The 12791-nt window shown below is 44.2% G+C and overlaps 1 protein-coding gene across 1 annotated transcript; it reads left to right on the forward strand.

Annotated features, from left to right (window-relative positions):
- The first annotated feature begins 5121 nt into the window (after window positions 1-5121).
- On the forward strand, window positions 5122-11792 carry LOC124277107 (bile acid-CoA:amino acid N-acyltransferase-like). Its single transcript, XM_046712767.1, is given in 8 exon segments — window positions 5122-5129; window positions 5753-5988; window positions 6426-6686; window positions 7247-7263; window positions 7647-7703; window positions 7705-7758; window positions 7973-8086; window positions 11736-11792. Coding segments are annotated over 8 exon segments (804 nt in total).
- Window positions 11793-12791: the final 999 nt, after the last annotated feature.

Consider the following 12791-nt stretch of genomic DNA (forward strand, 5'->3'; position numbering starts at 1 on the left):
TCTCATGTTGCACACATTTAAAATTTAAAATAGCCAAAGGCACATCAATGGGTAATGATTAACATGTGTGTGAAGTTTGGTGAACCTAGCATGTAAACTTTAAGAGATATGCTCCGGACAAAGTTTCGGGACGGACGGACAGAATGAACGCTATATACCCCCGTTACTTCGTGATGGGGGTATAATTATAGTGTCTTTATTAAAGACACTATTCAGGTTATGCCGTAGGCGACGTAGTTTTATTGTGGGAAGACGTAGTACCGATGCTCCTTTTGGATCCCCCATAGATACTATGAAATCGTGCTAGACCTTTCTGCGACTAGGTGTGAGGATGACTTATCTATGTTCAACTGTCAACCTAATCTATGTAGAGTATGTATCACAATCTCGCGTCTCACCAGGGGCTGCTAGTAAAATTTAATCTAACACCATGCTCAGTCACTGGTAGAATGACCCGTGAAGAATATTGATCTTCAGTAACGCATGCTTGTCGTAAGAGGCGACGAACGGGATCGCTGACTTGCATTGGTTGACACATATCACAGGTTGCCAATTGTGCAGATCGATGCCTGCGCTGTTGATCACCGGATTGTCTGGTCAAGAATCGATTATTTACAGGCCGTCGCCATATAGCTGGCGTAAAACTAACCTCACTCACTCACTGGATAGAACAAAGTCGCTGGTTTGAAACTCCTTCCATGCCCTCGCCGAGCCGTCAATGAAGCGGCCTTAACATCCACACAACTGTGCAGACTTAAACGTCATTCATGCTTCTGACATTATCTAGTCGGCTGATGCTGAATTACTTGTTGCTGAGAATTGTCTTTTGCCAAAAGGTCCCCCGGTAGCCAGTGCGTGAACCCCGAATTGTTTGCTCTGCCGCCTTGGGAACCGTGAACGCTAGCGTCCGCGTAAACGCGTAAAGATACAGGTGATAACGTTACCGCAGTCTCGCATGCTGCCCATAACCGATTGGTTGTATGATGTAGAGTTATCTTCGCAAATGAGCGAAATATTCTAGCAGTGTCATGGTCAAAATTGTTTTAACGAAAAACGTTTCCCTGTTCTTTCTGTTTCCGCTCGTAATACAGCACTTAGTTCTCCTGATACTTCACTCCGAGGTGCTCCGACGCCGTCAAAATGACCACAGTACTTCTCAAAGCAGTCTCACAATAACGCATATCTATTGATTAGAGAAACATTATGTTGTAGTTCGCCGATTTGTTTTAGTCTCAGGACTATCGCAACCTGGCAACTTGTGTTTGCTGTAAGCGTCTCTGACTTGATGATATCTACCTTGTAGCTCGAAGTTGGTACCACAATCATTAGCCTCGGTGGTACTAGCTGTAAGACCGAGTGGAGCTCCCTGGTTCTATCAGCTGCACTAGCTGTGTCTGCCACCTTGTGTGTCATTCGGTATATCAATGTCACTTAGTTTGCTCTTCAATGTTGTCTTTAAACCAGGTAAAACAAAACCGAAAGTCTCTTAAACTCTTCCAAGAGTAGCTGAGAATCTTCTGACATGTCCTGACTTTAGACATATGACTGAGTTTTCTTAAATCGGCTAGTTTTTCCTTAAGATTAAACGCTGTGTTCCGCCAGCGAGAGTACACCTGGCAAGGATGATAACTTTTGTAGTAACCGTTACTTCCAGTATTACAAACTGAGTTACTTCCCGTGATTGGAATTGTGACTACAGTTTATGATAGCATGCTAGTTTTACTTTAATATCCGTGATATACTAGTGACTTTACTGTTCTTCGCTAACGGACTTTTCATTTCTAATCGTTCCCGTCACGATATGGCTGAAATGTTGCCGATGTGACAATAAATATTAATTCGCTCATTCACTCTGATGTGTTGTATAGCACTTTACCTGTTGAACTTCCGTCCATCTGCGCTTGTTGTCGGACACATCACACACCAGCCAGTTGTTTTCGGATTGCCTCGCTCCGTGAGGCACACGGGTCCCTTTGTCCAGGCAGTAGGGACCCTGTGTGGAATAGCAAGCTTCAATGACTCCGTTTTACTCAAATCCAGAAATACCTACAACTGGCTTTTGCACAATTGATTGACTGTGGTTAAATGTTTCTTTTTATTGTTTTAACTTTTCCTACATTAAATATCCATTAGTTTACATGTTTCTTGACTATGTATTAAATTTTAATTCATGTATTATACCTTTACTGTCCTTCCCGGCCACCTTCAGCTTGGATACGAGTACTGTAAACACCACCACGCCCACACTGTCACCATAGCGATGCTGACCACAGCCATGTGAACTGCTGATACAACGCTTTCTTTGCCCTGGTTCTGTAGCCTGAAAGCCGACATTGGTGACGTAGTGATTCCATTTATATTAAGTATAACCAGTGTCTTCGGTGTACAAACTACTACCCCTAGTTCCACTGGTAGAGGGAAGGTTGTGTCATTTGGATTTAGATGGCATCGTAGTAATATTGCTATTTTAATTTAGAGTTTAAATTTGCCTACAATTGCCAGCAGTTGTAGGGATGGGTGTAAATCCAGTTAGGGGTCCATGCAGGTATCGTCTCTTATAGTTGCTTTCGTTTTAGATTGAATTATTAGTTTTAAATTTATATCTACAGAGTGTAGTTGTTTTACTGTCCTTAATTGTCAGGTGTTTATGATTCACCTTTTATTACTTCAAATCTATAATTTCAATTTAGTCACGATATGGCTGAATATTAACGATGTGACTTTAAAAATCTTAACTCACCCACTCACTCCATACTTTGGAATGTTAAGTAATAAACGACTGTAATCAAGTATAGTACCCTTTATATTGAAGGATATTTTTAGGTTTATGAATGGAATTAAGCTGTTTTCATCACATACATCTTGTCCATAAACAATACCTTTATTAAACCAGTTTTGATAATATAGTTTGGTCCTTAGGCCACTCTTGTCTTGAGGTGAGGAATTTGGAGTTACCACTTGCTGTTGATCTGTTGTGCTGCTTCCGTTAACGCATACCACTGTCAGGCGTTAACGATGTCCATCGAATTATTTTAACAGTATGCAAACTTGTCACTATATCCTCTTCTTCATCAATGATTGACAAGTCAACATGTCTTAACTGCTTGGTTACACTAAGTGCAGATGGGTGAGGTTCGGTACCGGACGTAGGGTCTCTAAAACTAGTCTATGTGTTGTATCGTGTAATATAACACTCACCTTGCTTGTTTTACTTGACCTGTTACGGTAGTAGGCGCAAAGGCTCAAAGATGTCATCTTCAAACGATACATGTACACAGCTTGTATCGTTTAGAACAGTATGAAAGAAACTAGCGCTTTTTTCATGACTTAACTTCATAACATTAATTACAGGGGCAGACACTATTGACAAAGAGGGTGTGCAATAAATAATGTAATGATTATGAAAAGTAATTTAAATATGCTAACGTTTTTAAAAAATATATATACTATCCCAAAAAAGAAACGCATAGGCCAGAAATCTGTTGCGAAAATGTTGTATTTTCAAACATGTATAACTCGTCAACAAATAGATATTAGTGCATGAAGTTTACATCAGTTTACAAGAAGCCAATGTCTATACAACCAAGTGGATAATTTTAGATAATGGAGACGTTGAGCGCAATGGTGACAACGTAGCACGGTCCCGACGTCGGGTCTCTCTCAACCTGTTGCGTACAGTTTGACCGGATATGCTCGAATTCCAGGCACCCTGGCTGCTGCGCTCACCCGTGGCAGTAACGATCACGCTGATGTACCGATCTTGAGCTGTAGTGGTGATCTCGAGTCCATGCCTGTACGGGGACGGCCATTTGTTATACCTGTTTGGTTGTAACGAGCTGCAAGCCGTGATATCGTGCTCAGACTAACATTTCAGATGCCTGCCCACAGAAGATTGTTAATCTCCAGCGCGCATTCTTTCAATGGCGATGTTCCGTGTCGCTCCTTCAAAACAAAACGCCGATTTCCGAAAGTAATCGGATTTTATAGCCAGACAGTGCATGCTCTTGCTGCACAATTTCAACTGGAAGGTGATTTTTGTTGTGTTGTGGCGATGCGTTTTTAATCCTTGTAAGAAATCTCATCAAATAAACATTTTCAGGTAAAGGCGATTTTACTTGTGCAATTGTGTAAAATCATGTTATCAACACTTTGTTACATATTTTGACGATTGTTTGAACACAATAGGTAATTAATAGAGATTTTAAAAATACAAAACACCTATGCGTTTCTTTGGGGATAATAAACTTTGTGGTCTCGTAGATATAAGAGGGTTGGTTGATTGGTTAGTTGGTTGGGTGGGTAGTTGTTGTTTAACGCCGCACTCAGCAGTATTCCAGCTGCATCGGGGCGGTCTGTAGATAACCGTATTTGGACCGTGACAATCCAGTGATCAACAGCATGCGCATCGATCTACGCAGCTGGGATGCGATGGCATGTGTGGACACAACAAAGAAAACCACCTCAGATGCTTGATGGGCATTTAGAAATCACCTTATTATAACAGAACAATATACCACATTTATGATAACACATATATAGTTTGCATTAGTTTCATTTTAGTCGTGAAGTGTTTATGATAAAGTGCGTCTGTCAAATGTGTCCTGCCTCTTAAGGTAAATAATCGGCATGCTGGAAAACTCACATCAATAACTGAATAAAATGAAACCGTCTTTCGGTTGAAAATGACTGGCCCTGTTTTTGGAAGCCAGACTGCCTCTTTTGGCATGCCATGAACTTAAATGTATGTATGTGCGTGCGTGAACACAAGGTAAGCCCGGTGCATCCCATTTAGAACAATGGCCTATTGATTTCACTTTTTCGAAAGCGAACATGACACCTCAGAACCGCAATTTTGAATATACATGTATACCAGGTTATATTCATTCTACCTTGACATAATTACAACAGAAACGCGAACTCTCACGAAATGGTTAGAGATATGTCTACAGTCACATGTGATTTTATGGCAACTTCTGAGGTACAATATAACATAGTGTATGTCGATCAAAAAGAGCATCGAATAAGTCTTTCTTCAACGATTTCCAACGATAAGGCCCGTCCGACCGCTCGAGACGGGATAGACTTCTGACGGTCGGTCTAAAATAACAGCAAGCCAGCCCGATGGTCTGGTAAAACTTTTAGATAATCCATACATCTGAATAAATTCAACAGCTCTTGGTGTCTGGTCTGGTTTAATTCCATTTGGGCTGGTAACATTTTGAAGTTCCCAGCCCTGCTGGGTTTCTAGCTTATTTCATACACTGTCTTAAGACAAAAATGGGTTGCTGAGGATCAATATATGTTATGATTATGGCAAAGTTTTTTGTAGCATATATCGCTGCGTGTTTAAACGTCTGGTTCCATGATGAGCAGAATGTAATAATACAAAATATTGATTTTGAAACCAATTATCTCCCAAGGCTTTACTTCTATGGTATTTGTCATATTTAAAAGTTCCCGGCATGGAATGCAAATCGGTGTATGAAATATATATATTTTTTTACAATTCCAGATGGTTGTCAAGAGCACAAAAGCATAAATGGAATGTGACCGAAAAAAAGAAACAGTTTAATAAAAATAATTTAGGTTTAAAGCCAGCTTGCATTTGATATTTTTTTCGGATGTGAAAGTTCCAGTTCATAAATTTGTGTTCCTCGTGTACATAGTGGATGATCTTTGCATACTCTTAATTTGCCGACGTGTTGTTTGGATTGTGTTTGGATTATACTAGGACAAATGTGCAATTTATCAGCACCCAGGGCCACCCAAATTCAACTAAGACTTATTTCCGTATTAATCCCCGTGTGGCACTTGTTGACGAAAGAGTCTCCATCAAAGTCACTTATCTTCGTCCACTACAGCGAGTGACGGTGCAGGCATAGGTGGAGGAAGGAAAGGCCGTGTTCAGCTCATGTGGCCATTTTCAAGCTGAACAACAGGGACAAGTCGATATAGCTGAGCATGCTTCAACTGGGGGAACATGCAAGGGTAAGTGAAAAACAGATTTACATGACTCGAGCTTTGCTGAGACACTTGTGAGGTGAGGTGAGGTGAGGTGAAGAGAAATTGGGTTCAACGTCGTGCTTGAGAATATTTCGCTCATTAGACGACGTGCATACGTGTGTATGTGTGTGTGCGGCTGCTTGTACTAGCCCAGACTGAAGCTGGTTTTATAGTGCTAGCCCACTCTGGATATTTTTCAGTTCATTTTAGAACTTGTCCTCAAAGAATTATCTTTATTTTAATGTATCTTTAATTTTCTTTTTGTCATGTCACCAATTAGTTTGATACCTGGAAGAAAATGATTTGAGCCTACACATACCCAGCCAATTCGACAATCGCCATCAGTTTGCCATGTGCATCATGACAAAGCCTTACCACAATGAACGTACTCCGTAACGATGGTGCATGTGGGTTTTATACAGGCCATGATAGCATGGGACTCTTGTGGAGTATGAAGCCTGTTCCAGGGATTTCAAAGGATCTACTTCTTAGAAAGGGAGATGTGACGACACCTCTTGTCTTCAGACTGTCTGTAATTGATGGCCACATTCCCCTTGAAGACCTGCAGCTGGCCACACCAGTAGTTCTAGCAACAGAGGAGCTAGAACGATGGTACAAACACGAAGCTGTGAGGACAGTCGTGCGAGAAGGTTCCCTAAGGGGAACTCTCTTCTTGCCTGAAGGTAACTACCATGCCTGCCCAGGTTCGGCAGTATTAGATTTACCTGAACGTGTCAAGAAACCAGTGTTTGAAGTTTCTGCTTGCGTTTAAAGGTGCAATATATCTTGCAGCAAGGCTGGAATTATTTCAAACACGATCTGTCAGCAGGGTTTTCGGCAGAATATACACATGAAGTAACACGTTAAAGTTTGGCTGAATGATAATTACTTAGATAACTAATATTGAACGTGAGGCTTCTATTAAAGAGCACCTAAATACAGAAGATCACAAAATTGGCTATTTTTTCTATTTCAATCTAATATCATTTTATTGTAAGAAATCGATGTGACGTTAATACAACTCAACTCAACTTATGTTATGGTGTAGGGTCCTGTGCATAAAGCTGAGTTCACAAATCAGCTAAGCAACGTTGGGCGCATAGAGTCCTGGGATGGGTAATCGTATTTAGCAGATTGACTCCTGAGAGTTTTTAGGACTTCAGTCCCGCCCCACAAAGAAGCATATGTGATACATGTCGTCTCATCTTAGTCAGTTTGTTCACAACTGCCTATGTTCATCCAGCAAAAAATGGTTACCCGGTGGGATAACTCATGTGACTATAGTGAGTGAGTGAGTGAGTTAAGATGTCAAGTCACATCAGCAATATTTGAGCCATATCGTGACTAAATGAAATTATAAATCTATAGTAGTGCATGTGACTATAACCTCCTAGCGCGTCATATGCAGCTTGGGTTATACAGGATAATAGTGAATTGTGACTTGTATGCGATTAAATCCCAAGTGATTTGGATGAGTTTCTATAAAAGTACTCTAATTATTTTTATATATGAATGAACTCTCATTTATAGATATCTTCGAAGTTCAAAATGATGTAACATTGTCAGAAAATTCACTTGTCTCATTCTTCAAAGACAATTAAAACATTCAAATATTTTCATGACGAAAATGCTCAAAATTCGAGTTCCGTGCAGCTTTGTTGGCGTCCAGAGGTTTCACTTCCTATGCTCTTCCTTTCTTTGGGATATGACGATCTCCCACCGACATTGGCTGACTTTGACTTTGATTACATTCTGGTATGTTCTTGCACGCTCAACTGGGATGTATTTGAAAGTGCCTGCAGCCTAAATTCACGATGATCTTTTATTTCAAAGTTTGCTTACAATTTTAGAGGTTATGATAACTGTTTCAATAAATCATCTCATGGCTTTCAAACCCTCAATACAAACCTGAAATATGCCGGTGCGGTATTCCAAATGACAAATTTGTGTTTATTTGTCTTTCATTCAGGGTGCTGTAGACTGGTTTGCCTCTCATCCAAGTGTACGGCAAGGAGGGATCGGTGTAGTTGGTACCTCTCAGGGAGGTGAACTCGCCTTGCTGCTTGGCATGGCCACTAATAAGGTAAATGTGTCTGGTCCAGACTCGAGTATTTACAGCCCACCGTCATATAGCTGGAAAGTTGCTGAGTGCGACTTTAAACAACACACAAACAAACACCCTTGCTTTGTTAATCATTTCATAACACAATTTCGTCTTTGGTTATTTCCAAAGATTCGTTCAATTTGACTCTTAATAGAACCAATGCATAGACAACTGTGAGTTGTATATTGCCAAAAAGGGGAACGACAAATAGGTGAAAGTACTTTCGGTAACTCTCATATTTGAAAACTATCTCTGAACATTAATATACGTATAAATGGCATAGTAATATATACTCGAGTGGACCTTTCAACCAGTCTGAACACCATACTTCTTGAACACCATACTTCTTCAGACCTTGAAGAGGGAATATTTCTTAGTTCATCTGATATTCATCATCTCACGCGATAGGAATATCTCGTCAAAGAATCGGTGCTAGCTTGAACTACGCACTTAATGCATCCTCGATAATCTCCAGGCTATACGTTCTGATAAATCTCTACTATACCCTGGATGCATCTACGGCTCGAGCCCATAATTTTATTACCTCCGGGTATCTGTTCCTCCTTCCGACGCAATTGTGCAGCCAGTTCGGCTGTCACTGATTTCAGTTTGATAGCGACGGCCGGTTTCTTGCCGGTGAGACGAGTGGTTTCGTGGTTGATAGCCGACACCACTTGAGGTAGCCGCGCTACCTATTCCGTCCATCGACTCCACGTGTTGGCCATCTCTCTTGCATATTGGTGCCCGAATAAGCGCTCGGCAAAGTCCGATTGAATCTCTCGACTATGGCTTGGCTGCGATGAGCCCGCCGGCCGTGCCGCGCCTGACTTGGACGCCATGTAGCAGCTTAGCAGTTGTGTCACGGCACCCATGAACTCCCGTCCGGGATCAACTTGCAGCTCTGTGGGCCACGTCAGAGGACTGCGCTTGTATATGCGCTCGAACCCGCGGGCTACTTGGGCCGAATCTTTCACGGTTAAGGGCTCAGCTTCCTTGTAGTGGCTAGCCACGTCAATGATGGTTAGCGCATACTTATACCTCCTGTCGTGGGGTAGAAACAGGAGGTCGGCCTGGTGGACGCTATTGGGTGTTGACACACCGAACTTTCTTCTAGGTACGTAGGTAGATCTGCCACAGGGCTTGTTTTTCAAGCCATGCTTTGGCCTTGTCCGGGGATAATCTCGCCATTTTGGCAAGCTTATGTATGGCACTAGCCCCTTTCCAGTACCCAAGCGGGCTGTAGTAAATGGACTCAAGGCGTCGTGACATCGTATACATACGTCTATTTTCAGTTCAATTTTTCATGCCCGTGTTGATCCCGTCGATGGCTATCCAATGCTTGTTTATCGTCAGTCTATCAGTTTATCCTGTGTCTGTCGCTTCTCAGCGTGTTCATCTGATGCCTGAAGGTGCGGGTCATGAACAGGGCTTCCTTGAACCTGGCGTGTCTGATGTGTTGTTTCACCACGTACTTCTTGACCCCCCTTCGCCTTCGGATCTCCCCGATCTTGGGCCTCAAGCCTATGTACTCGGCGATCGGCGTGCCAGCACACTCGTCCTTCATCTTGCTAAGGAGCTTTTTGTTAACCGTGCTGTGCATGGGGTGGTCCTTGGCGTAGTCGCTGGTGTCGTACAGGTGCATGTGTTTCTTCATGTCCTCGTACACATCCTCGGTTCGGATCTCTATCAGCAGGGAATTCGTGTCCGTGTACAGCACCTCTCACCTGTCGCCGTACTGCTTCTTGAGCTCGTTGTAGTAAAAGTCTTACATCAGGTGCTTGGAGAGGTCGAGGATGCTCATCCCCAAGGAGACGGGCCAGTTGAATTTGATGTGGCTTTTCCTCATGTGCAGGGCCACCAGACCGTCGGTGAATATCTTGCTCCCGGTTGAATGCCGGGTTGGCTATCAGTCTCCTGAGCTTGTCTTCCTCTTTTGACTGGACCAGCTTTACGGTCACGCAATTCCTCAGGTTCTCCATCGTCTTACCGAACACCGAGTTGTTCATGAGTTTGTAGAGGTTCTTCTTGAAGTCACTGGTGGCCCTCTTTCACAGGTCCGTGTTCATTCTGATGTAGGGCTCCATCCAGGGGCTTTGGTTGAACTTGAGCACCCTATGGGTTTTAGCCAGCCTCATACCCAGCGGCAGGTACAGCTGCAGGTTGCAATAGTGAATGATGTACTTGGTTTTGGCCATCAAGTTGGGTACGAGTTTTTCAACGTTGGCCGGCTTATTACCCCCAAGCAAATTCCGTTTGTAGTCAGACATTCAGTCCGGGTCCACCATCAAACGTTCTGGAGCCAGTGGGTAGCTGTTGTGTGATTTTGTGTAATGCTGCTGGATACTCCAAGTCCACTTCGAGTATGTAACCCTTCCTCGAATCCGGAGGTATGCTCATGACGTCTATCTCAGGCACCCACTCGAATCCCCCGGTGGGTAGATACTGGCTCATGGCCCAGCCGTACAGGTTGTTGGCGTCGAGGTAGAGGATGTGGGTGGAGAGCTTGCTAGAGTCGTAGCCCTTCACATACTCGTTGTTAGCTTTCGCGTAGCGTTTGGTTGCTATGGAAATCCTCGTTGAACAGGTGTATGTCGTAATCGGTGAGCAATTCCAGCTTAACTCCGGTCTTTTTCAGCAAGGCATCCCAAGAGAGACTGGGGCTGGTGTAGTACCATGCGGGATCGAGTTGATACTGCTTGAAACACGTCTTTCTGAACGTCTCGAACATGTCAGCCAGCAGGATTACGTCCGTTCTCAAGTACAAGTCATGGTAATCACTCAGGGTCCTGCAGCCCAGTTTCTCCCTAACATTCTGGGCATGGCCGTAATCGTCCTGGGTGATGTCCGAGTCGGTCAAGTTGCTGTAAAACCAGTCGATGGGGGTAGTCGGGTCTCGGCGAACTTGGCCCAGCTGTCCATGTACTCGTAGGGGTAAACACCCTTCCTCATCAGCAGGGGTCGAGTCTCGGCGTCGGTGTATTGGTGTATCGTTGGCCTTGACCAAACTATTGAGAGACGACAGCAGGAACTGAACTGAATCGATGAACCTCAGGCCGTTCAGGGAGAAGAAGATGTATCTCTCCATTCATTCCATGTTGTTGGGGATGCACATCAGGTTGCCGTCAACCCTCGCGATGTCCTGCATGATCAAGTGAGAGGCGTACCCTCTCAAGTCGTGGAAGACCCCACGGATGTTGTTTGTTTTGGGGTTGATTCTGAGCTTGAAGTTGCACACGCTGTGAGCGGCGCCTCCCCCGGTGATCTGACAGTGATCTCTCACCGAATCATCATCCAGGGGTGAGTCACACACGTGGCAGTGAGTGCTGCAGCCGTGGGCTCGCCGGTCGGCTTGGGTCTTACGCATGGGAACGATGGTGTACAACCTCTTCCTGATAGTTTTCTCTTCCTGCAAGCACATCAGAAACTTTTCAGCCGTGTTGGGACACCATGGGAGCGTTCGTTTCTCCATCAAATCGGACGACCATGTACCCGAACCCACTGGCCTCGTGCTCCTGCGTTTTGTGTGTGTTGGGGGACGGCCCTATGTCAACAGGTTTGACAAGGGCTTTAAGTCGGCGTAGATGATGTAAGGTACGGACATCTGGTTCTTGTGGTTGCCGAATTTTAGGGTGTTGTCGCCTTCCTTGTGCATGTCGATTCGCATGGCCGTCTGCCCCACGCCTAGGCAATCCTCCCAGTGTGATTCCAGCAGGTCGGCCCCGGTGAAGCTGTGCAGGCACCGTTCGCAGAAGTGTCTCTTTTCTCTGTTTGTCGATTGGTCGTACAACAGCCTGCTGAAGTGTCCACGCGTAGTGATACTTGTCACCTTGCTGGATCATGAATATATTGATCACCGACCCTCGGTCACTGGACTGATCCTGTGCATGATCGTTTTGTTGCCTTCGGGCCCAAAGGCGTTGATGGCTATGGGGTTCTGTTTCTCGATTTTGGTGACCTGAGATATGGGGGTGGGTTCGTCTATACCGTCCCAGTTGAGTCCGTCATCTTAGGGATAGCTCGAAGGTCTGTTCGAATTAACGTAAGCTGGAAAGAAGGCTGACCTGATTGCTAACCTCATGCAATCGTCTCTTCTGTTTTTGACATTGACCATGGCTTGTTTCTTCTTGTAGTGGGGGGTAAGTCTAGGTACGATCCGCCTCTGAACGGTACGTAGTTAGCTATGTCTAGATAGACCTTATCGCTTTTGTCCACGGCCCACCCGGAACCCCTGTGCATGAAGCGTTCCAGGCATTCTTGTATTTGCTGAAGCGAGGTGTAAATGGACGCGTCTGTCGTCTCGGGTTGAGTCGCGACTTCTTGTTTAACTCTGAAGTAAGGCTGAACGTACTCAATGGCACCGTCCGTCTGCTGTTTATCAAGCGACATTTTCACCGTGATCTGGAATTTGAGGCACCCCAGGTTGGTCAGTTCCTCGTTGACTTTGCCAGCGATCAGGGGCTGACGTCGTTGATATCTATGTTTTGGCCTACATTCATCTGCCAGCCCCTCAGGTAGTTACCTATAGCGTGTTCAGTCCGCACGAACCGTAGCTCCAGGACAGTAGACATTGTTATACTCAGATGTAAACCCAATCTCTAATTGGGTCACCGGCTAGGGAAGGGAGGTAACTCCTCCAGCCTTATCTAGGTAAAAAAATAAAGGCGCCTTAGTGGAATTTTGCCAT

This window comes from Haliotis rubra, unplaced genomic scaffold (genome assembly GCF_003918875.1).
Source record: "Haliotis rubra isolate DU_JTF1 unplaced genomic scaffold, ASM391887v1 Scf218, whole genome shotgun sequence".
In the NCBI taxonomy this organism is placed as follows: domain Eukaryota; kingdom Metazoa; phylum Mollusca; class Gastropoda; order Lepetellida; family Haliotidae; genus Haliotis; species Haliotis rubra.